At 61.4% G+C, this 24,068-nt stretch overlaps 2 protein-coding genes across 3 annotated transcripts in view; one reads left to right on the forward strand and one right to left on the reverse strand.

The window, feature by feature from the left end:
• Positions 1 to 7,427: 7,427 nt before the first annotated feature.
• COX6B1 (cytochrome c oxidase subunit 6B1) overlaps positions 7,428 to 24,068 on the reverse strand; it is a 102,327-nt gene continuing 85,686 nt past the window's right edge. The window contains exons 1-4 of one of the 2 annotated variants that reach the window (XM_074807644.1): positions 10,946 to 11,100; positions 9,346 to 9,453; positions 9,110 to 9,210; positions 7,428 to 7,656 (exon numbers count right to left, since the gene is read on the reverse strand). In XM_074807644.1, the coding sequence (XP_074663745.1) occupies positions 7,603 to 7,656; positions 9,110 to 9,210; positions 9,346 to 9,451 (261 nt within the window). In that variant the 5' untranslated portion in view covers positions 9,452 to 9,453; positions 10,946 to 11,100 and the 3' untranslated portion in view covers positions 7,428 to 7,602. Of the gene's footprint in view, positions 7,657 to 9,109; positions 9,211 to 9,345; positions 9,454 to 10,945; positions 11,101 to 24,068 lie in introns of those variants that run through there. The other variant, XM_074807645.1, reaches the window with a different exon arrangement.
• The window catches only part of FBL (fibrillarin), a 12,572-nt gene continuing 426 nt past the window's right edge, over positions 11,923 to 24,068 (forward strand). The window contains exons 1-8 of the mRNA XM_074807699.1: positions 11,923 to 11,973; positions 13,695 to 13,748; positions 14,408 to 14,551; positions 15,385 to 15,479; positions 16,713 to 16,883; positions 18,921 to 19,053; positions 20,977 to 21,089; positions 23,287 to 23,445. Of these exons, the coding sequence (XP_074663800.1) occupies positions 11,964 to 11,973; positions 13,695 to 13,748; positions 14,408 to 14,551; positions 15,385 to 15,479; positions 16,713 to 16,883; positions 18,921 to 19,053; positions 20,977 to 21,089; positions 23,287 to 23,445 (879 nt within the window). The 5' untranslated portion in view covers positions 11,923 to 11,963. The remainder of the gene's footprint in view (positions 11,974 to 13,694; positions 13,749 to 14,407; positions 14,552 to 15,384; positions 15,480 to 16,712; positions 16,884 to 18,920; positions 19,054 to 20,976; positions 21,090 to 23,286; positions 23,446 to 24,068) is intronic.

Below are 24,068 nucleotides of genomic sequence, written 5' to 3' on the forward strand. Positions count from 1 at the left end.
CCACCCCATTCCCAACCCCCGGACACCATAACTGGGAAGGGGACCCCCCCCGTGTCTGGGTGTCCCAGTCAATGTCCCCTCCCCGCAGGTTGCCGGGCACCCGGCCCGCCTGCCCCTGTTGCTGGCAGGGGGCCGGGTGCGGGTGGAGCGTCGCGGGGGCCAGCGGCGGGTGACAACAACAACAGGCGTGCGGGTGGCCTTCGGCGGGGACGGCGCGGTGACGGTGACGGTGCCGGTGCCGGAGACGCTACAGGGACAACTCTGCGGGGCCTGCGCCCGGCCGGAGGAGGGTGACGGCGGGGGGCAGGGGCTGCAGTGCCGTGAGTGGGGCAGGGGGGACGGGGGGGATGGGGGGGGGGGGGACGGAGGGGAAGCAGTGGGAGGAGTGGGGGTGCGGAGGGTGGGGTGGAGGAGGAGGTGAAGAAGGACAGAGAGATGGAGAAATGGGTGAAGGATGGAGAGATGGAGGGAGGGATGGAGGAAGGGACAAAAAAACAGTGGGAGGATGATGAAGGGATGGAGAAATGGGTGAGGAGGGATGGAGGGATGAATGGAGAAGGATTTAGGGATGGAGGAACAGTGGAAGAAGGACGAAGGGATGGAGAGATGGATGAAGGAGGATGGAGAGATGGAGAAACAGGTGAAGGAGGATTTAGGGATGGAGGGAGGGACGAAGGAAGAGTGGAAGGATGATGAAGAGATGGAGAAATGGATGAAGGAGGATTTAGGGATGGAGGGAGAAGGATTTAGGGATGGAGAGATGGATGAGGAAGGATGGAGAGATGGATGAAGGAGGATTTAGGGGATGGAGAAAGAGTGGAAGAAGGACGAAGGGTTGGAGACACGGATGAAGAAGGACAGAGGGGTGGGAGGAGGGAGGGAGGGATAAATGGGCGATGATGGGGCGGAAGGATGGCGGGAGGGATGGACGGAGGGAGGGAGGGAGGGGTGGAGGGATGGATGAAGAACCCTTCCAGAAGGACAACTGGACCCACCACGGCTCCTCCTGTCCCCACAGCTCCATCCTGCTCATCTAAACACCCCCAGGAGCCCTGTGTGTCCCCCCCTGTCCCCCCCATCCCCCCTGTCCCCGTCCCCCCCCTCCCTGCCACCTGCTCCGCCCTGGGCATGGGCCACCTCCGCACCTTCGACCGCCTCCACCGCGACTTCGCCATCTCCTGCGTCCAACTCCTGGTTGGATTCTGCCACGGAGGTGACGGCGGCGACGGGGCGGAGCCTTTCCGCGTCCTGGTGCGCGGTGGCCCCGGCGGCATCGTGGGCGCCGAGGTCCTCGTGCATCGCACACGCGTGGGGCTGGAGCCCGGGCAGGTGACGGTGAGTAGCTCTAAGGGCGGAGTAAGGGAGGAGGAGGGTGTGAGTATGGCAGGGGGAGGGCAGGGAGTAAGAGCTGCGAGGAGGGAGGTGGGAGGATGGATTAAGGCGGTGAGTAACCAGGGAGGATGAGTAGCACTTTCTCATGGTGCTGGTAGTAAGTGGGGATGTGTGTGTTGGCCAAGGGATGAGTAGGGAGTGAGTAGTGGGTGTAAAGAGTGTTTCAGCTGGTCTGGAGGGCCTGAGGAGTGAGTAGTAACAAGTAATGAGTGAGTAACACATGAATGGACGGACAAGCTGGGAGGTTATAGGGAATGTAGAATTGCCTGGGATGTGTAGTGGGTTAAGAGCGAGTAGTGAGTAGCTAGTGTGAGGGAGTAACAGGCGAAATGTTGTAAGCTGAAAGTTAAGTGCTGAGTAGTGAGTGAGTAAAGTATAAGTAGCGAGTAAGAGGGCTTGTTCCCAACCAGCCCCCAACACAAGCTGCCTTGGAGGGCCGAGTAGCACTTTCTCCCGGTGCTGGTAGTAAGTGGAGATGCGTGTGTTGGCCAAGGGATGAGTAGGGAGTGAGTAGTGGGTGTAAAGAGTGTTTCAGCTGGTCTGGAGGGCCCGAGGAGTGAGTAGTAAGCAAATAACGAGTGAATAACATGAGTAGATGAGCAAGCTGGGAGGTTATAGGGAATGTAGAGTTGCCCAGGATGTGTAGTAAGTTAAGAGAGAGTAGTGAGTGAGTAGCAAGTGTGTAAGGAGGGAGTAAGAGGCAAAGTGGTGTAAGCTGGAAGTGCTGGGTAGTGAGTGAGTAAAGCATAAGTAGCGAGTAGGAGGGCTTGTTCCCAACCAGACCCCAGCCCAAGCTGCCTTCCGGGCTGGTACAAAACAGTGAGTAGTGTGTGAGTAAACTAAGAGTAACTTGTGAGTAAACCATGAGTAGCAGGGAAACAGGCTCCAGGCTGGCCGAACGCAGGTTCTGCCCCCCATGACCCCCATTTCAGCCCCATTTCCCCCCCCATAACCCCCATTTCCCCCCCCCCCCACTGCAGGTGAACGGCGTGCTGACCCGCCTCCCCCACGTGGTGGGGGCCTCGTCGGTGACCCTGGAGGCACGGGGTTGGGAGGTGACTGTGAGGACCCCCCGGGGGGTGAGGGTGGCCTTCGACGGGCGCCATGGCCGGGTGAGCGTCCAGGTGCCGGGCGTTTACGGCGGGCGACTGTGCGGCCTCTGCGGGGACTCGGACGGGGACCCCCGTAACGACGCGGCGCCGGCGGGGGGAGCGGCGGAGGAAGGGTGCGGGGAGGTTTTGGGGTGCGGGGGGACGGTGGGGAAAGGACAGGGGGAGGGGGGGGGCGAGTGCGGGGTGGTGCTGAGTAAAGAGGGGCCCTTCCGGTTCTGCCACGCGAGCGTTCACCCTGAAACCTACTACCGGGATTGCGTCGCCGACCGGTGTCACCGCGAGGGCCCGTGCCGCGTCCTCGCTGCCTACGCCGCTGCCTGCCAGGAGGCCGGGAAGAGGGTCCTGGAATGGCGGGCGAAGGGCTTCTGCCGTAAGTCACCCATCGCCCACCCCCCCACCCCCAGGGGTCCGGGTTTGGGGGGGAGGGTCACGGCCCCATAGAGCACCCAGGGAGCCAGTTTGGGGGTGGGGGTGGGGACACACAGCCCCATAGAGCACCCAGGGGAGACCCAGGCATCCAGGGGGGGTCCCAGGGACCCAGGTTGGTGGGGGGACACAGACCCATAGAGCACCGAGGGACCCCGGTATCTTGGGGGGGGGACACAACATGGACCCATAGAGCACCCAGGGGGGTCCCAGGCACCTGGGGGGGGGGCTCCCAGACCTATAGAGCACCCATGGGGGTCCCATAGAGCACTCAGGGGAGACCCAGGCATCCAGGGGGGGTCTCAAGGACCCAGGTTGGTGGGGGGGACACAGACCCATAGAGCACCCAGGGACCCCAGTATCTTGGGGGGGGACACAATATGGACCCATAGAGCACCCGGGGGTGTCCCAGGCACCTGGGGGGGTCCCAGACCTACAGAGCACCCAGGGGGGTCCCAAGGACCCAGGTTGGTGGGGGGGACACAGACCCATAGAGCACCCAGGGACCCCAGTATCTTGGGGACACACACACACACACAAAATATGGACCCATAGAGCACCCAAGGGGGTCCCAGACACCCAAGGGGTGTCCCACCCCCAACAACCCCTCTCTTCCCCCCCCTCCCAGCACCCAACTGCCCTGCGGGCACCCGCTACGCTGTCTGCGCCCCCAGCTGCACCCAAGGGTGCCGGGAGGGCTGCGTGGCCCCCCCCGGTGCCGGGGGCACCCATGGGTGCTCGGTGGCACCAGGGACAGCAGCAGGTGGCAGCGGCCCCCCTGGGACCTGCCGGGCTGTGGGGACCCGGCACTACCTGAGCTTCGACGGGGCGGCCATGGCCGTGGCCGGCAACTGCTCCTACGTGGTGGCCCGGAGCTGCGGCCCCCCTGGGGTTGACCCCGGCTTCGATGTCACCGTCACCGACCCGGCCCGGGGTGGCAGCGGCAGCCGTAGGGTGACCGTCACCGTGGAGCAGCACCGCTGGGTGATGAGGGGAGGGCGGCCCGGAGTTGTGGAGGTGAGCGGGGGCAGGGGGGAGGTGGAGAAAGATGGAGGGAGAAGGTTGGATGGATGGAAGGAGAAGGGGGGGATGGAGAATGAAGGATGGAGGGATGAAGGTTGGAGAAGGTTGGATGGAGAAGGATGGATGGAAGGAGGATGAATGGATGAAGGTTGGAGGAGAAGGTTGGATGGATGGATGGATGAATGAAGGTTGGAGAAAGTTGGATGGATGAGGATGGATGGAGAAGGATGGGTGGAAGGAGGATGAATAGATGAAGGTTGGACAGATGAAGGTTGGAGAAGGTTGGATGGATGGATGAGGATGGATGGGTGAAGGATGGGTGGAGAAGGTTGGATGGATGGAGAAGGTTGGAGAATGTTGGATGAAGGTTGGATGGATGGATGAAGGTTGGAGAAGGTTGGATGAGGGTTGGATGGACGGAGGTTGGATGGATGGAGAAGGTTGGAGAAGGTTGGACAAAGGTTGGAGCAGGTTGGATGAAGGTTGGATGGATGGATGGATGAAGGTTGGAGAAGGTTGGATGAGGGTTGGATGGATGGAGGTTGGAGAAGGTTGGATGAAGGTTGGATGGATGGATGAAGGTTGGAGAAGGTTGGAGAAAGGTTGGAGCAGGTTGGATGAAGGTTGGATGGATGGATGGATGGAGAAGATGGGAAGGATGGAGGAGGACAAACAGACACTGTCTAGAAGGACCACGGTGGTGAACCAGGGGGGGCAGCTGACCAGGTGTGTCCCCCCCCCCCAGGTGGACGGCACCACGGTGCCGCTGCCCTTCTGCCTGCAGAGCCGGGCCGTCTGCGTGACACCCCAAGGTGCCACCACCCTCCTCCTCCTCGCCCGCTCCGGCCTGCGCGTGACCGTCGGTCCCGGGGCGGCGGTGGCCGTCACCGTGTCCCCACAGCACCGCAACAGCACCTGTGGCCTCTGCGGCAACTTCGACGGCCACCCCTCCAACGATCACCTCCACCTCTCCGAGGCCACCACCGTGGGCACGTGTCACCGGCCCTGTCCCGGTCCCGCGTGTCCCCCGTGTCACCAGCCCCCCAAAAAAGCCTTCGTCCACACCAAGCTCTGTGGTCTCCTCCGGGCCACCCAAGGACCTTTTGGGGCCTGTCATGCCGTGGTCCACCCTGGGATCTTCTTCGACGTCTGTCTCCGGGAGCTCTGCGAGGCCCCTGGGGACAACGAGGTCCTCAAGGAGGTCTTGGGGGCCTACGAGGCCACTTGTCACCAGGCCGGAGCTCGGGTGGGACCCTGGAGCACCCCCACCATCTGCCGTGAGTTGGGGACCAGGGGGTGGGAGGTGTCCTCAGGGGGGTTCCTCGTGGTCTATGATGGCCACCCAAGATGTCCCTCCATGTCCGTGACGACCTCTGTGGGTCCATGCATGATGTTCTCCAGCTCTGTCCACCCATGACATCTCCCCATGGCCCTCCACAATGTCCCCTCTGTCCCTCCACGATGTCCCCTCTGTCCCCCCGTGGTGTCCTACAACTGTCCGACCAACCGCGTCTACATGTCCCACGTTCTCCATGACGTTCTCCATCCAGCCACAACATCCTCACGTGTCCCCCCATGGTGTCCCCCATGTCAATGTCCACCCGTGACAGCTCCACGATGACCTTTACGTGTCCATCCAGGTCCTCCTCATGTGTCCATGATGTTCTCTACCTCTTGTGTCCACCTGTGACCTCCCTACATGAGGTCTTCTGTCTCCATGATGTTCTCCACCTCTTGGTCCACCTGTGACCACCCTCCATGTCCATGAGGTCTTCTATCTCCATGATGTCCTCCATCTCTGTCCATCCATGACATCTCCATGTGTCCATGATGATCTTTGTGTCCATCCAAGTCCTCCTCATGTGTCCACGATGTTCTCCACCTCTTATGTCCACCTGTGACCTCCCTACATGTCCATGAGGTTTTCTGTTTTCATGATGTTCTCCATCTCTGTCCATCCAGGTCCTCCTTGTGTGTCTCCAGGATGTTCTCCACCTCTTGTGTCCACCCATGACCTCCCTCTGTGTCCATGAGATCTTCTGTCTCCATGATGTCCTCCATCTCTTGGTCCACCTGTGACCTCCCTACATGTCCATCTCTGGTGTCCCCCATTTCTATTCATCCGTGAATTCCCGTGTCCTTCCATGATCTTCTCCGCTTCTGTCCACCCCACGTGTCCACAGTGACCCCAACGCATCCCTGATGTCCTCCACCTCTCCATCCATCCCTGTCCCCTCCGTGATGTCCCCAACCCAACCCCTGTGTCACCTACAGCCCCGTGGTGCCCCGAGGACTCTCGCTGCCGCCCGGGTGACAAGTGCGTCCCCCACCGAACGCTGCTGCCGCGGGACCTGCCCACAGGTGAGGGGACGCTGTGGGGGGTGGTGGGAAGGGACCTCCAGGTGAGGGGACACCATGGGGACAGGTGATGGGAAGATCTCCTCAGTGAAAAAATGCAATGGGGCTGGAGAAACCATGAATGGAGAAGGGATGGAAGGATGAGATGGGTGGATGGATGAGGAGATGAAGACACCACTGAAGGACAGATGGATGGTTGGAGAAACCATCCAAGAAGTTCTTCAGGGACTTCTCCATCCATTGAAGAGCAGAAATGAATGGATGGATGGACAAACCAAAGAAATTTGGTGGCTTCCCCATCCACCCGTTCATGGAGATATGGATGGAGAAACCATCAAAGGTGGAGGATTGGGGTGATGGATGGAGAAACCCTTCAAGGTGGCCGGTTGGGTGGGTGGATGGAGAAACCATCCAAGATGGATGGTTGGGTGGATGGAACCACAGAAGGTTGAACATCAGATGGACAAATCCAGGAGATCTTCAATGGTTTCTCCATCCGTTCATGGAGACATGGATGGAGAAAGCTCTGAAGATGGATGGTTGGGTGGATGGTTGGAGAAACCATCGAAGGCGGAAGGTTGGGGGGATGGTTGGAGAAACCATCGAAGGCGGACGGTTGGGGGGATGGTTGGAGAAACCATCGAAGGCGGAAGGTTGGGGAGATGGTTGGAGAAACCATCGAAGGCGGAAGGTTGGGGAGATGGTTGGAGGTGGACGGGTGGTGGGACGGAGAAGCCCCCCTGACCCCGTGTCCTCCCCCAGGGGAGCTCCTGGGAGCGCTGCCGCTGCGAGGCCTCGGCCACACCCTGGTGGCCCCCGGGAACGTCGTGGGCCAAATCCTGGGGTGGCCCCTGGGGGGTCTCCAGCCCCTCCCGGGTGTCCCCTTGGTCCCGTAGTGTCCCCGAGGGACACCCCGGGGGCACCCAAGTGCTGGTGGGGGGGGTTATGTGTGTCCCCTCCCCCCACTCTGGGTCATCCCACCCCAATTTTTAATTAATAAAAAACTCTTCTGGCTCCAGATTAACGAGGGGTGTCTGGTCTGTCCCCTCCCCCACCTTGGGGACACCTTGGGGACACCCCCCCCCCCCCCTTTTCCACCACAAACCAAACCCAGGACCAGTTTAACCCTTTATTGGCCGGGCCACCACCCGGGTGACAGCGATGTCCCCTCCCCCCGGTGACAACCGTGTGTCCCCACCCCTCCCCAGGGTGGGGGATGGCGGTGTCACCTCCCCCCTCCCCCACTCCCGTGGTGACACGGATGTCCCCTCCCCGGGGGGGTTGGGGACGCTCAGATCTTGCCAGGGAAGGTCCCCTCCTCGCGGTACTCGTCCCACGTTGTCACCTGTGGGGTGACACGGTGACAGCGTGAGGGGACACACACACACACACATCACAGGGACTGCGGTGACATCGTGGGGGACACGGTGACACGGTGGGGGACACCACGGGGGACACAGGGACTACGGTGATGTCCCAGGGGACACGGAGACACCATGGAAGACACAGGGACATCATGGGGGACACGGTGACACCCCGGGGGACACGGGGATCCCGGTGACATCGTGGGGGACATGGGGATCCTGGTGACATCATGGGGGACATGGGGACACCCTGGGGGACACGGGGATCCCAGTGACATCGTGGGGGACATGGGGACACCCTGGGGGACACGGGGATCCTGGTGACATCGTGGGGGACATGGGGACACCCCGGGGGACACAGGGATCCTGGTGACATCATGGGGGACACGGTGACATCCCGGGGGACACGGGGATCCCGGTGACATCGTGGGGGACATGGGGACACCCTGGGGGACACGGGGATCCTGGTCACACCCCGGGGGACACGGTGACACCCTGGGGGACACGGGGATCCCAGTGACATCATGGGGGACATGGGGACACTAAGGAGACACTGAGGGCCATAGGGACGCTGTGGGGACCGAGGGGACACCGAGGGCCACGGGGATGCTGTGGGGACACTGTGGGGACACTGAGGGCCACGGGGACACCCTGGAGACATCGAGGGGACACCGAGGGCCACAGGGATGCTGTGGGGACACTGTGGGGACACCGAGGGCCATGAGGATGCCCTGGGGGACCCTGAAGGGACACTGTGGGGACCCTGATGACCATGGGGACACCAAGGGGGACCCTGAGGGCCATGGGCACACCAAGGGGGACCCCGAACGCCACAGGGGACCGAGGGGACGCTGTGGGGCCCCTGAGGGCCATGGGGACACCTTGGGGACACCTTGAGGGACCCTGAGGACACTGAGGGGACTTCAAGGGGACACCGAGGGCCACAGGGATGCTGTGGGGACACTGTGGGGCCCCTGAGGGCCATGGGGACACCTTGGGGACACCGAGGGCCACGGGGATGCCCTGGGGGACCCTGAAGGGACATTGTGGGGACCCTGAGGGCTGTGGGGACACTGTGGGGACACCTTGGGGACACTAAGGGGGACCCTGAAAGCTCTGGGGATGCTGTGGAGACCCTGAGGACCATGACGGGACCAAGGGGACACCGAGGGCCACGGGGGCACTGTGGGGACCCCGAGGGGACCCTGAGGACACCTTGGGGACACCAAGGGCCACGGGGATGCCCTGGGGGGCCCTGAAGGGACATTGTGGGGACACCTTGGGGACACTAAGGGGGACCCTGAAAGCTCTGGGGATGCTGTGGAGACCCTGAGGACCATGAGGGGACCAAGGGGACACCGAGGGCCACGGGGACACTGTGGGGACCCCGAGGGGACCCTGGGGACACCTTGGGGACACCTTGGGGACACTCACCCAGGCGGTGGGACAGATGGACTTGTAGACGCGATAGTACCACTGGCAGGGGGCAGCGTCCGCCCCCTTGGCCGCCATCGCCTTCTCGCAGCGGTGGAAATCTGGGGGGGGGGGGACAAAGGGGACAAGGGAGGGGACATGAGGGGACCTGAGGGGACCCCAAGTGTCCCTCAGCCCCTCCCCCACCCCTCAGGGACCCCCCAAGACAGCGGGGGGGGGGGGGGGAGGGGCCGTACCCAGGTAGTTCTGCCAACAGTTCTTGGTCTGGTTCTGGTTGGGGAAGCGGCTGTCGAACGGCGCCGTCTTGTAGCGCTCCAGCTTGGTCTTGATGTCCTCCGCCATGGCTGGGGGTAATTAACAGGGTAATTAATTAGTCAGGATTAATTAGGAAGCCTCCGGGGATTGATTGATCCACCCTGGGGATAATTAATCCCTCCCCGCCCCCATAATGAAAAAAAAAAAAAGATGGTAACAAAGGGGCTGTAACGGGGTGGGGAGCACTCTGACAGAGAGTAATTAACAGAGATAATTAACCCCTCAAGACTAATTAATATAGTCGGCAATCAATTATCAATCACTTTCCAATAATTAACAATCCTCTAGTAATAATTAACAACTCGCCAGGAATAAGAAAAGGGATTATAATACAGAAATGGTAATACAAAAAGAAAACCCCAGAGTGGGGTAATTAATGGGGCTAATTACCCCCCAGGATTAATTAATACCCCCCTGGGAATAATTAACACCCCCCCTGGGAATAATTAACAACACCCCATGGAATAATTAAACCCCCCCTTGGAATGAGAAGGGGATGGTAACAGGGGGATGGTAAGGGGGTGGGGGGCACCCTGGCAGGGGGTAATTAACAGAGATAATTAACCTCTCAAGACTAATTAATATACTCTATAATGAATTATCAATCACTTTCCAATAATCAACAATCTCCTTGTAATAATTAACTACTCTCCAAGAGTAACAAGAAGAATTATAACAGGGGGATGGTAATGCAAAGAGAAGACCCCAGTGTGGGGTAATTAATGGGGCTAATTACCCCTCCGGACTAATTAATACCCCCTGGGACTAATTAACAACACCCCAGGGAATAATTAACCCCCCCTTGGAATGAGAAAGGGATGGTAATGGGGGATGGTAAGCAGTGGGGTAGTGTTGGGGAAGGGGGTGCCGCCGTTGTGGGTAATTAACAGTGCTAATTACCCCCTCAGGACTAATTAACACCCCCTGGGACTAATTAACAACACCCCACGAATAATTAACCCCCACGGGAATGAGAAGGGGGATAGTAATGGGGGAAGAGTAATGGTGGGGAGTGTTGGGGACACACCGGTGGGCGGTAATTAATGGGGATAATTAACCCCCCAGGACTAATTAACATCCCCTGGGATTAATTAATAACACTCCGGGAATAATTAACCCCCCCGGGAATAATTAACACGCACACCCCACCCCCCCCCCCCCCGGGAATGGGGATGGTAATGGGGGGGGGGAGTCACCCCGGCGGTGATTAACGGGGTTAATTAACCCCCCACGACTAATTAACAATCCCCTGGGACTAATTAACCCCCCCGGAACTAATAAACAAACTCCTGGGACTAATTAATCCCCCCCCCGGGACTAATTAACGCGCACCGGGATTGAGGAGAAGGGTGGTAATGGAAGGGGGGGGGGGGGGGCGGTAATTAACGGGGGTAATTAACGCCCCCGATAATGAGGCGGGGGGGATTGAGGGGAGTCGCTGGGATGGGGGGAGGCTCCCAGTGCTCTCCCAGTGCCCTCCCAGTGCTCCCAGTTCTCCCAGTTCCCCTCCCTCCCCCTCACCGGTGCCACCGACTCCGCTCAAAGTGACTTTCAGCGCCGCCGCCCTCCCGCCGGAACCAACGAGACGCAGCGGGAGGGGGCGGGCCAGAGCGCCGCGGGAAGTGACGTCACGTCTCCCCGCCCACTCCCAGGGAACTGAAGGGGTGGAGCAGTCGAGATGCGGCGGGTAGAGTGGCCGAGGCGGAGGGCGGGGTGGGAGCGTGGAGGACTGCGGCGGCTATAGAGACGAGGCGGGAAATGGCGGCGGGAGGATCCGCGACCCTACCCGGAACTGCACCAAAATGCCCCGAAATAGCCCCAAAACGCTCTGAACCGGCTCCAAAGTACCTCCGGGAGCCGAAAGTTGGCATTAACAGCCTCGGCGTGCCCCCAAATACCACCTTCTTCCCCCAAAAATGGCCCCCAGATATCCCCAAATCCTCCCCCAGGACCCCAAAAATGACCCCCAGAGCCCCCAAATATCCCCAAATCCCCCCCAGGACCCCCAAAATGGCCCCAAAGCCCCCAAATATCCCCAAGAGCCCACAAATCCCCACAAGACCCCCAGAATATCCCCAAATATCCCCCAGGACCTCCAAATGTCCCCGTCCTGTCCCCAAATACCCCTCAGGAACCCCCAAATCCCCATCCCTGTCCCCAAACACCCCCCAGGACCCCCAAAAGCCCCATTTCTGTCCCCAAATTCACTCCAGGATCTCCCAAAATGTTTCCAGCCATCCACAGAATCCTCCCCAAATATCTTTCAGGACCCCCAAACACCCTTCAGAACTCCCAAAAACCCCATTTCTGTCCCCAAATCCCCCCCTCCCCGGACGGGTCTTGGTTCCCGGCACTAGGACCCGGGGGAGCCCCTCCCGCTGCCGCCCTCGGCGGGCACTGCCGCCCGGTCTGGGGCGGGGCGGTGACGTCAGGTGGGTTTAGGCGCATGCGCCATGCCCGGGAAGGGGCGGGGCTAAGGGGGAGGCGCTTCCGGTTCCGGGAGAGCGGCGCGTGAGGCCCCGCGTGGAGCAGCGGCGGGATGAGGCCAGGTGGGAACTGGGATGTACTGGGAGGGACTGGGAGTAATTAGGGGTAACTGAGGCGGACTGGGAGACACTGGGATGTACTGGGGTGGACTGGGAGGGACTGGGACGGGACTGGGAGTAATTAGGGGTATGTGGGAGGGGACTGGGATGGACTGGGGGTAACTGGGAGGGACTGGGATGGGACTGGGGTAAGTGGGAGGGGACTGGGGTGGACTGGGATGGGACTGGGGGTAACTGGGGTGGACTGGGATGGGACTGGGGTAAGTGGGAGGGGACTGGGGTGGACCGGGGGTAACTGGGATGAACTGGGATGGGACTGGGAGTAATTAGTGGTAAGTGGGAGGGAACTGGTGTGTACTGGGGGTAACTGGGATGGACTGGGGTAATTAGGGGTAAGTGGGAGGGAACTGGGATGGACTGGGGGTAACTGGGATGGGACTGGGGTAAGTGGGAGGGGATTGGGATGGACTGGGGGTAACTGGGGTGGACTGGGAGGGGACTGGGGTAAGTGGGAGGGGACTGGGATGGACTGGGGGTAAGTGGGAGGGGACTGGGATGGACTGGGGGTAACTGGGGTGGACTGGGAGGGGACTGGGGTAAGTGGGAGGGGACTGGGGTAAGTGGGAGGGGACTGGGATGGACTGGGTGTAACTGGGATGGACTGGGATGGGACTGGGGTAAGTGGGAGGGGACTGGGGTAAGTGGGAGGGGACTGGGGTGGACTGGGGGTAACTGGGATGGGACTGGGGTAATTGTGGGTAACTGGGAGGGAACTGGGAGGGACTGGGATGGGACTGGGGTAATTAGGGATATGTGGGAGGGGACTGAGATGGAACTGGGGGTAACTGGAATGGACTGGGATGGGACTGGGGGTAACTGGGAAGGATTGGGATGCTGGGATGGGACTGGGGTATACTGGGATGGACTGGGAGTAATTAGGGGTAACTGAGGCGGACTGGGAGACACTGGGATTGTACTGGGGTGGACTGGGAGACACTGGGATGGGACTGGGGGTAACTGGGAAGGATTGGGATGGACTGGGGGGGTACTGGGTCTGACTGGGATGGGACTGGGGTAATTAGGGGTAAGTGGGAGGGAACTGGGGGTAACTGGGATGGACTGGGGGGGCACTGGGGGCCGACTGGGAGGGACTGGGATGGAACTAGGATAATTAGAGGAAAGTGGGAGGGGACTGGGAGTAACTGGGATGGACTGGGGGCAACTGGGAAGAATTGGAATGCTGGGATGGTACTGGGGTATACTGGGAGGGGCACTAGGGAGTAACTGGGAGGCACTGGGATGGGACTGGGGTAATTCGGGGTAAGTGGGAGGGACTGGGAGAGGACTGGGGTAACTGGGAAGGACTGGGGGTTACTAGGGTATACTGGGAGGGTCTGGGGGGAGCTGGGAGGGAGTGGGAGGAACTGGGGAGAGCTGGGAGGAACTGGGTTTAAACTGGGATGAGATTGGGAGGGACTGGGATGTAACTGGGAAGGAGAAGGGGATGAGTGGGAGAAATGGTACTGGGAGGTAACTGGAATAGACTGGGAAGCGACTGGGATGACTTAGGGGGTGGCCAGGAGGGATGTGGGGGGTGGTTGGGCCAAACTGGGAATACTGGGAGCCTGTGTGGGGTTACTGGGTGGGAACTGGGAGCGTCTTGCAGCCATCCCAGTCTGCCCCAGTGCTCCCAGTTGCCCCAGTCTGACTCCAGCTCCCAACAGGTTTCAGCCCCCGGGGGGGGCGCGGCGGCCGCGGGGGCTTCCGGGGGGGCCGAGGTGAGTCAGTCCCCTCCCAGTGCTCCCAGTAAGGCCAGTCCTGCCTGTACTGGGACCCCCAGTCCTACCCCAGCATGCCCAGATCTCTTCCCAGTCTGCCCAGTTCTCCCCAGTTCCCTTCCCGCTATGCCCAGTTTGTCCTCCAGTATGCCCTGTTCCCCCCCCCAACATTCCCAGTTCCTCCAGTCTCCCTCCCAGTATGTCCAGTTCTCTCTGCAGTGCCCCCAGTATGCCCAGTTGCCCCCTGGCATTCCCAGTTCACTCCCAGTCTGCCCAGTGCCCTGTAGCTGCCTTCCCAGTATGCCCAGTTTTCCCCCCCATTCCCCCCCAGCATTCCCAGTATACCCAGTGGCTCCTCAATATGCCCAGTTGCGCCCCAGTTTACCTCCCAGTATGCCCAGTTTCCTCCCAGCATGCCCAGTTCTCCCCCAGTTCCCTCCCAGTATACGCAGTTTTCTCCCAGCATACCCAGTCAGCCCAGTCCCCCCCTCTCCCCAGTCAGCCCAGTCCCCTCCAATCCCCCCCCCCAGCATTCCCAGTCCCTCCCAGTCAGCCCAGTCCCACCCCCCCCCCCAGTCAGCCCAGTCCCCCCCAATCTCCCCCCTCCCACCCAGCATTCCCAGTCCCTCCCAGTAAGCCCAGTGCCCCTCTCCCCACAGGTGGTGGTTTCCAGCCCCGGGGGGGCCCCCGTGGGGGCGGTTTTGGGGGGCGGGGGCGTGGTGGCCCCCCCCGGGGGGGGCGGGGGGGCCGCGGCGGCTTCAAGGGGGGCAAGAAGGTGACGGTGGAGCCCCATCGGCATGAAGGTACGGGGGGGCTGGGGGGCGGTTGGGGGTCTTGGGGGGCAGTTTGGGGGGGGGTGGGGGGCAGTTTGAGGGGGCTCCAGGGCAGTTGGGGGGTGGTTTAGGGGGGCTATGGGGCAGTTGGGGGGCGGTTTGGGGGGGGCTATGGGGCAGTTGGGGGTCCCGGGGGGCAGATTAGGGGGGTTGGGGGTCTTGGGGGGCAGATTAGGGGGGTTGGGGGTCTTGGGGGCAGTTTGGGGGGAGCTGGGGGGTGGTTGGGGGGGACTGTGGGGCAGTTGGGGGTCTTGGGGGGGGTGGGGGGCAGTTTGAGGGGGCTCCAGGGCAGTTGGGGGGTGGTTTAGGGGGGCTATGGGGCAGTTGGGGGGCAGTTTAGGGGGGCTATGGGGCAGATTAGGGGGGTTGGGGGTCTTGGGGGGCAGTTTGGGGGGAGCTGGGGGGTGGTTGGGGGGGACTGTGGGGCAGTTTGGGGGTCTTGGGGGGCAGTTTGGGGGGGGTGGGGGGCAGTTTGAGGGGGCTCCAGGGCAGTTGGGGGGTGGTTTAGGGGGGCTATGGGGCAGTTTGGGGTCTTGGGGGGGCAGTTTGAGGGGACTCCGGGGCAGTTGGGGGTACGGGGGGTGGGTTGGGGGGGGCTATGGGGCAGTTAGGGGTGGGTTGGGGGGGCAGCTGGGGGCCTTGGGGGGTGGTTTGGGGGGGGCTGGGGGGGGGCAGTTGGGGGTTTGGGGGGGCTCTGGGGCAGTTGGGGGTCCTGGGGGGCATTTGGGGGGGCTGTGGGGCAGTTGGGGGTCCCGGGGGGGGCAGTTGGGGGTCCCTGACACCCCCCCCCCCACCACCCCCAGGGGTGTTCATCTGCCGGGGGAAGGAGGACGCGCTGGTCACCCGCAACCTGGTCCCGGGGGAGTCGGTCTACGGGGAGAAAAGGATCTCGGTCGAGGTACTGGGAGGGACTGGGAGCAACTGGGAGGCACTGGGAGGGGCGTAGGGGTAACTGGGAGGCACTGGGAGGGGGGTAGGTGTAACTGGGAGGGACTTGGGGGCAATTGGGAGGGAATTGGGGAAGGTTAGGAGATATTGGGAGGCACTGGGTGGAGACTGGGAGCAACTGGGAGGGACTGGAATCAACTGGGAGGGATTGGGAGGGGCGTGCGGGTAACTGGGAGGAACTGGGAGAAGCGTAGGGGGAACTGGGAGGGACCTGGCGATAGTTGGGAGGGAGTGGGAGGGAATTGGGGAAGGTTAGGAGATACTGGGAGGCACTGGGTGGGAACTGGGAGGAGCATAGGGGTGACTGGGAGGAGCGTAGGGGTAACTGGGAGGGACTGGGAGGAGCGTAGGGGTAACTGGGAGGAGCGTTGGGGGGACTGGGAGGAGCGTAGGGATAACTGGGAGGGACTGGGAGGAGCGTAGGGGTAACTGGGAGGAGCGTAGGGGTAACTGGGAGGAGCGTAGGGGTAACTGGGAGGGACTGGGAGGAGCATAGGGGTAACTGGGAGGGACTGGGAGGAGCGTAGGGGTAACTGGGAGGAGCGTAGGGGGGACTGGGAGGAGCGTAGGGGTACCTGGGAGGGACTGGGAGGAGCGTAGGGGTAACTGGGAGGGACTTGGGGGCAACTGGGAGAGAGTGGGAGGGAGTTGGGAAATTTAAGAGATACTGAGAGACACTGGGTGGGGACTGGGAGCAACTGGGAGGGGCGAGTAGACCCCCAGGACCTTGCAAACTCCATACTGGGAGCACTGGGAGGCAGCACTGGTGCTACTGGGAGGGGGTGGGTGGTCCAGCTGGTGGGTGACGTGTCCCCTGGTGTCCTTGTCCCCAGGATGGTGACACCACGGTGGAGAACATCACCAGAACCTTTTCAAACTCCATACTGGGAGCACTGGGAGGGCGTGGATGTCCATGGGGACTCCTTACTGGAGCACTGGGAGGTGGCACTGGTGATACTGGGAGGCTGTGGGTGTCCATAGGGTGTCCCAGTTGGTGGGTGACATGTCCCCCGATGTCCCTGTCCCCAGGACGGTGACACCAAGGTGGAGAACGTCACCAGGACCTTCTCCAACTCCATACTGGGAGCACTGGGAGGTGGTACTGGTGGCACTGGGAGGCTGTGGATGTCCATAGGGTGTCCCAGTTGGTGGGTGACACGTCCCCCGACGTCCCTGTCCCCAGGACGGTGACACCAAGGTGGAGTACCGCGCCTGGAATCCCTTCCGCTCCAAGTTGGCGGCCGCCATCTTGGGTGGCATCGACCAGATCCACATCCGGCCGGGGACGAAGGTCCTTTACCTGGGCGCGGCCTCGGGGACAACCGTGTCCCACGTCTCCGACATCGTGGGACCGGTAAGGACACACGGGGCCACCGGGGCCTTGGGGACATCGCTGAGGGGGAGGGGACACGGGGACGGGGTCATCAACTGCGTGGGGACAGGCTGGAGGTGGCATCTCAGTGTTCTTGAGAACATCCACGAGGACCTTTGTGGAAGTTGTGGGGTGATGGACATGGGGTGGCACTGGGACACCTTGGGGACATCACCATGGCATCACAGGGTGAGGGGACACAGGGATAAGGGTCATCAACCTCATGGGGACAGCTTGGAGGTGGCATCTCAACGTTCTTGAGAACATCCATGAGGGTCTTTGGGGACGTTGTTGTGGGGTGATGGGACGTGGGGGTGGCACTGGCACACCTTGGGGACGTGGGGGTGGCACTGTGACACCTTGGGGACATCACCATGGCATCACAGGGTGAGGGGACACGGGGACAGGGTCATCAACCTCATGGGGACAGCTTGGAGGTGGCATCTCAACGTTCTTGAGAACATCCATGAGGGTCTTTGGGGACGTTGTTGTGGGGTGATGGGACGTGGGGGTGGCACTGGGACACCTTGGGGACATCACCATGGCATCACAGGGTGAGGGGACACAGGGATAAGGGTCATCAACCTCATGGGGACAGCTTGGAGGTGGCATCTCAACGTTCTTGAGAACATCCATGAGGGTCTTTGGGGACGTTGTTGTGGGGTGATGGGACGTGGGGGTGGCACTGTGACACCTTGGGGACATCACCATGGCATCACAGGGTGAGGGGACACAGGGATAAGGGTCATCAACCTCATGGGGACAGCTTGGAGGTGGCATCTCAACGTTCTTGAGAACATCCATGAGGGTCTTTGGGGACGTTGTTGTGGGGTGATGGGACGTGGGGGTGGCACTGTGACACCTTGGGGACATCACCATGGCATCACAGGGTGAGGGACACAGGGATAAGGGTCATCAACCTCATGGGGACAGCTTGGAGGTGGCATCTCAACGTTCTTGAGAACATCCATGAGGGTCTTTGGGGACGTTGTTGTGGGGTGATGGGACGTGGGGGTGGCACTGTGACACCTTGGGGACATCACCATGGCATCACAGGGTGAGGGGACATGGGGATGGGTCGTCAACCTCATGGGGACAGCCTGGAGGTGGCATCTCAATGTTCTTGAGAACATCTTTGGAACACCTTTGGGGACATTGTGGGGTGATGGGACATGGGGGTGGCACTGTGACACCTTGGGGACATCACTGTGGGGTCATGGGCTGAGGGGACACGGGGACGGGGTCATCGACCGCATGGGGACAGGCTGGAGGTGGCATCTCAACGTTCTTGAGAACATCTGTGCGGATCTTTGGGGATGTTGTGGGGTGATGGGACATGGGGGTGGTACCATGAGCTCCTTGGGGACATGGGGGTGGCACTGTGACACCTTGGGGACATCACCGTGGGGTCACAGGGTGAGGGCACATGGGGACTGGGTCATCAACCACATGGGGACAACCTGGAGGTGGCAGTTCCATGTACTTGGGGACACCCATGGGTGGTGGCTCCATGTCCCAGTAGATGTCTGCCATCTTGTTGTCCCCAGGGATGTCCCCATGGGTGGTGGCTCCATGTCCCTAGATGTGTCCACCATCTTGGGCACCCATGATGTCCCCATGGGTGGTGGCTCCATGTCCCTAGATGTGTCCACCATCTTGGGCACCCATGATGTCCCCATGGGTGGTAGCTCCATGTCCTAGGGGATGTCTACCATCCTGGGGACACCAGGGATGTCCCCATGGGTGGTGGCTCCATGTCCCTAGAGGTGTCCGCCATCTTGGGGACCCAAGGGATGTCCCCATGGGTGGTGGCTCCATGTCCCCATGGGTGGTGGCTCCATGTCCCTGGTGGTGTCCACCATCTTGTTGACACCAGGGATGTCCCCATGAGTGGTGGCTTCATGTCCCTAGAGGTGTCCGCCATCTTGGGGACCCAAGGGATGTCCTCATGGGTGGTGGCTCCATGTTCTCGGGGGTGTCCCCACAGCGGTGGGGTGACCTCCGTGTCCCCGTCCCCAGGAGGGGCTGGTTTACGCCGTTGAGTTCTCACATCGTTCGGGCCGGGACCTCATCAACGTGGCCAAGAAACGCACCAATGTCATCCCCGTCATCGAAGACGCCCGCCACCCGCACAAGTACCGCATGCTCATTGGTGAGCCGGAGCGGGGGGATCTGGGGGGGCCCCGTGGTGGTTTGTGGGTCCTGGAGAAGAAGTTGGGGGGTTTGGGGAAGGTCTAGGAGAAGATTTTGGGGATGTTCAAGGTGGTTTGGAGGTTTGGGAGAAGGTCTGGAGGCATCTTGAGGCACCTCAAAAGAGGTTTTTGGGGTGCTCATGGGTGTTGTGGGGATCTAAGGTGAGTTTGGGGGGACCTGTGGTGAGTTTGGGGGTCCTAGAGAAGAATTTGGGGGTGTCAGGGGGTTCTAGGAGAAGATTTTGGGGTGTTGAAGGTGATTTGGAGGTTTGGGAGAAGGTCTGGAGGCACCTCGAGGTACCTCAAAGAGGTTTTTGGGGTGCTCTTGGGTGTTGCGGGGATCTAAGGTGGGTTTTGGGGGATCTGTGGTGGGTCTGGAGGTGATTTGGGGGTCCTAGAGAAGAATTTGGGGTTCTCAGGAGGATCTAGGAGAAGATTTTGGGGTGTTGAAGGTGGTTTGGAGGTTTGGGAGAAGGTCTGGAGGCATCTTGAGGCACCTCAAAGAGATTTTTGGGGTGCTCTTGGGTGTTGCGGGGATCTAAGGTGGGTTTTGGGGGATCCATGGTGGGCCTGGAGGTGATTTGGGGGTCCTAGAGAGGAATTTGGGGGTGTCAGGAGGTTCTAGGAGAAGATTTAGGGGGTGTTGAAGGTGGTTTGGAGGTTTGGGAGAAGGTCTGGAGGCACCTCAAGGTACCTCAAAGAGGTTTTTGGGGTGCTCTTGGTGTTGTGGGGATCTAAGGTGGGTTTGGGGGGACCTGTGGTGGGTTTGGGGGTCCTAGAGAAGAATTTGGGGGTGTCAGGGGGTTCTAGGAGAAGATTTAGGGGGTGTTGAAGGTGGTTTGGAGGTTTGGGAGAAGGTCTGGAGGCTCCGCAAGGTCTCTCAGAGGTTTTTGGGGCGCTTTTGGGTTTCTGGGGTGTTTTGGGGGGTCCTGGGGAGGTTTTTTGGGGTCCCGGGGGTTCTAGGAGACAATTTGGGGGGGTCTTTGAGGTGTGGGAGAAGCTTTGAGGCCACCTGGGGGGGTTGGGGGCATCTAAGGTGGGTTTTGGGGTGTTTTAGGGGTCCTGGAGAAGAATTTTGGGGTGCTGAGGGGTCGAGGAGAGGATTTGGGGGGGTTCAGGGGGGTTTTGGGGTGCCCTGGGGGGGGTGGGGGGGTGTCAGGGGGGTTTTGAGGTGCCCCCTAATTTTTGGGGTGCTCTGGGGGGGGTCAGGGCGATTTGGGGGGGGTCTCAGGGGGTTTTGGGGTGCCCCCTGACTTTTGGGGTGCCCTGGGGGGTCAGGGGGATTTTGGGGGGGTGTTGGGGGTTTTGGGGTGCCCCCTGATTTTTGGGGTGTCCTGGGGGGATCGGGGGGTGTCAGGCGGGTTTTGGGGTGCCCCCTGATTTTTGGGGTGCCCAGGCGGGGTGTCAGGGGGATTTTGGGGTGCCCCCTGATTTTTGGGGTGCCCTGGTGGGGGGGGTAGGGGGGATTTGGGATTTGGGGCACCCCGAGGGGTTTTGAGGTGCCCCCTGATTTTTGGGGTGCCCTGGGGGGTGTCAGGGGGTTTTGGGGTCCCCCCTGATTTTTGGGGTGCCCTGGTGGGGGGGGTAGGGGGGATTTGGGGGGCGTCAGAGGGGTTTTGGGGTGCCCCCTGATTTTTGGGGTGCCCGGGGGGAGTGTCAGGGGCGTTTTGGGGTGCCCCTGATTTTTGGGGTGCCCGGGTGGGGTCGCAGGGATTTGGGGGGGTTTTGGGGTCCCCCCTGATTTTTGGGGTGCCGTGGGGGGGTGTCAGGGGGGTTTTGGGTTACCCCTGATTTTTGGGGTGCCGTGGGGGGGGTCGGGGGGATTTGGGGGGGTTCAGGGGGGTTTTGGGGTCCCCCCCTGATTTTTGGGGTGCCCCCCCCAGGCATGGTGGACGTGATCTTCGCGGACGTGGCGCAGCCGGACCAGACCCGCATCGTGGCCCTCAACGCCCACAACTTCCTGCGCAACGGCGGCCACTTCGTCATCTCCATCAAGGTACCAGTACACACCAGTATAGACCAGTATACACCAGTACACACCAGTCCACACCAATACCCACCAGTCCCCACCAGTACTCGGCACTGGGAAGCAGCACTGAGCAGTCATGAGGCACCAGGAAGCATAAAGGGGGCACTGGGAACCAGTAAGGACCAGTAACGGGTCGTTATAAACCAGCAAGAGGCTGCTGGAAACCAGTAAGGACTCATAATGGGGCACTGGGAAGCAGTAGCAGGAACTGGGATCCAGTAAGGACTTGTGATGGAGTACTGGGAACCAGCAAGGCCCAGTAACAAGTGATTAGAAACCAGTAGCAGGCGCCGGGGAACCAGTAAGGCCCAGTAGCAGGGCACGGGGAACCAGTAAGGCCCAGTAGCAGGCGCCTGGGAACCAGTAAGGCCCAGTAGCAGGCGCCGGGGAACCAGTAAGGCCCAGTAGCAGGGCACGGGGAACCAGTAAGGCCCAGTAGCAGGGCACGGGGAACCAGTAAGGCCCAGTAGCAGGCGCCTGGGAACCAGTAAGGCCCAGTAGCAGGGCACGGGGAACCAGTAAGGCCCAGTAGCAGGGCACGGGGAACCAGTAAGGCCCAGTAGCAGGCGCCTGGGAACCAGTAAGGCCCAGTAGCAGGCGCCTGGGAACCAGTAAGGCCCAGTAGCAGGCGCCTGGGAACCAGTAAGGCCCAGTAACGGGCCACTGGGAACCAGTAAGGCCCAGTAGCAGGCTACTGAGAACCAATAACAGGCCCCTAGGAACCAGTAAGGCCCAGTAGCAGGCGCCGGGGAACCAGTAAGGCCCAGTAGCAGGCGCCGGGGAACCAGTAAGGCCCAGTAGCAGGGCACGGGGAACCAGTAAGGCCCAGTAGCAGGCGCCTGGGAACCAGTAAGGCCCAGTAGCAGGGCACGGGGAACCAGTAAGGCCCAGTAGCAGGCGCCTGGGAACCAGTAAGGCCCAGTAGCAGGCGCCGGGGAACCAGTAAGGCCCAGTAGCAGGCGCCTGGGAACCAGTAAGGCCCAGTAGCAGGCACCGGGGAACCAGTAAGGCCCAGTAGCAGGCGCCTGGGAACCAGTAAGGCCCAGTAGCAGGGCATGGGGAACCAGTAAGGCTCAGTAGCAGGGCATGGGGAACCAGTAAGGCCCAGTAACGGGCCACTGGGAACCAGTAAGGCCCAGTAGCAGGGCACGGGGAACCAGTAAGGCCCAGTAGCAGGGCACGGGGAACCAGTAAGGCCCAGTAGCAGGCGCCTGGGAACCAGTAAGGCCCAGTAGCAGGCGCCGGGGAACCAGTAAGGCCCAGTAGCAGGGCACGGGGAACCAGTAAGGCCCAGTAGCAGGCGCCTGGGAACCAGTAAGACCAGTAGCAGGCGCCTGGGAACCAGTAAGGCCCAGTAGCAGGCGCCGGGGAACCAGTAAGGCCCAGTAGCAGGGCATGGGGAACCAGTAAGGCTCAGTAGCAGGGCATGGGGAACCAGTAAGGCCCAGTAACGGGCCACTGGGAACCAGTAAGGCCCAGTAGCAGGGCACAGGGAACCAGTAAGGCCCAGTAGCAGGGCACGGGGAACCAGTAAGGCCCAGTAGCAGGCGCCTGGGAACCAGTAAGGCCCAGTAGCAGGGCACGGGGAACCAGTAAGGCCCAGTAGCAGGGCACGGGGAACCAGTAAGGCCCAGTAGCAGGCGCCGGGGAACCAGTAAGGCCCAGTAGCAGGCGCCTGGGAACCAGTAAGGCCCAGTAGCAGGCGCCGGGGAACCAGTAAGGCCCAGTAGCAGGGCACGGGGAACCAGTAAGGCCCAGTAGCAGGCCCCTAGGAACCAGTAAGGCCCAGTAACAGGCCCCTGAGAACCAGTAAGGCCCAGTAACAGGCCCCTAGGAACCAGTAAGGCCCAGTAACTGCTTCTCTTGCCCCGGGGAGGGGGGGGGGGGTGTTAAATACCCCCACAACCTTCCCATAGCCCCACCCCATCCCCCTGTAGCCCCGCCCCCAGTGGGCGTGTCTGCCCATGGTCCTGCCCCCTTGGACATGTTTGGGCATGGCCCCGCCCCCAATGGGCGTATCCAAACGTGATTCTCCCCCTTGTGGGCGTGTCTAAGCATGACCCCGCCCCCACGGGCCTGTCCAAGAGTGGCCCTGCCCCTAAATGGGTGTGTGTGAGCGTGGCCCCGCCCCTGTGGGCGTGTCCAAGCGTGGCCCCGCCCACAGGCGAACTGCATCGACTCGACGGCGCCGGCCGAGGCCGTGTTCGCGGGGGAGGTGCGCAAGATGGCGGGGGAGCGGCTGCGGCCGCAGGAGCAGCTGACGCTGGAGCCCTATGAGAGGGACCACGCCGTGGTGGTGGGCGTCTACAGGTGGGACTGGGAGGCACTGGAGGGGATGGGGATAGACTGGGAGGGGCTGGGAGGGATTGGGATACACTGGGAAGGACTGGAGGGGATTGGGAAGGACTGGGAGGGGATTGGGAGGGACTGGGAGAGACTGGGAGGGGATTGGGAGACACTGGGAGGGACTGGGAGGGGATTGGGATACATTGGGGAGGACTGGGAGGGGACTGGGAGAGACTGGGAGGGACTGGGAAGGACTGGGAGGGGATTGGGAGGGACTGGGAGAGACTGGGAGGGGATTGGGAGACACTGGGAGGGACTGGGAGGGGATTGGGATACATTGGGGAGGACTGGGAGGGGATTGGGAGAGACTGGGAGGGACTGGGAGGGGATTGGAGGGACTGGGAGAGACTGGGAGGGGATTGGGATACATTGGGGAGGACTGGGAGGGGATTGGGAGAGACTGGGAGGGACTGGGAGGGGATTGGGATACATTGGGGAGGACTGGGCGGGGATTGGGAGAGACTGGGAGGGACTGGAAGGACTGGGAGGGGACTGGGAAGGACTGGGAGGGGATTGGGAGGGACTGGAGAGACTGGGAGGGGATTGGGAGACACTGGGAGGGACTGGGAGGGGATTGGGATACATTGGGGAGGACTGGGA

The sequence above is a fragment of the Strix aluco genome, chromosome 27 (genome assembly GCF_031877795.1).
Source record: "Strix aluco isolate bStrAlu1 chromosome 27, bStrAlu1.hap1, whole genome shotgun sequence".
NCBI classification, from domain to species: Eukaryota; Metazoa; Chordata; class Aves; order Strigiformes; family Strigidae; genus Strix; species Strix aluco.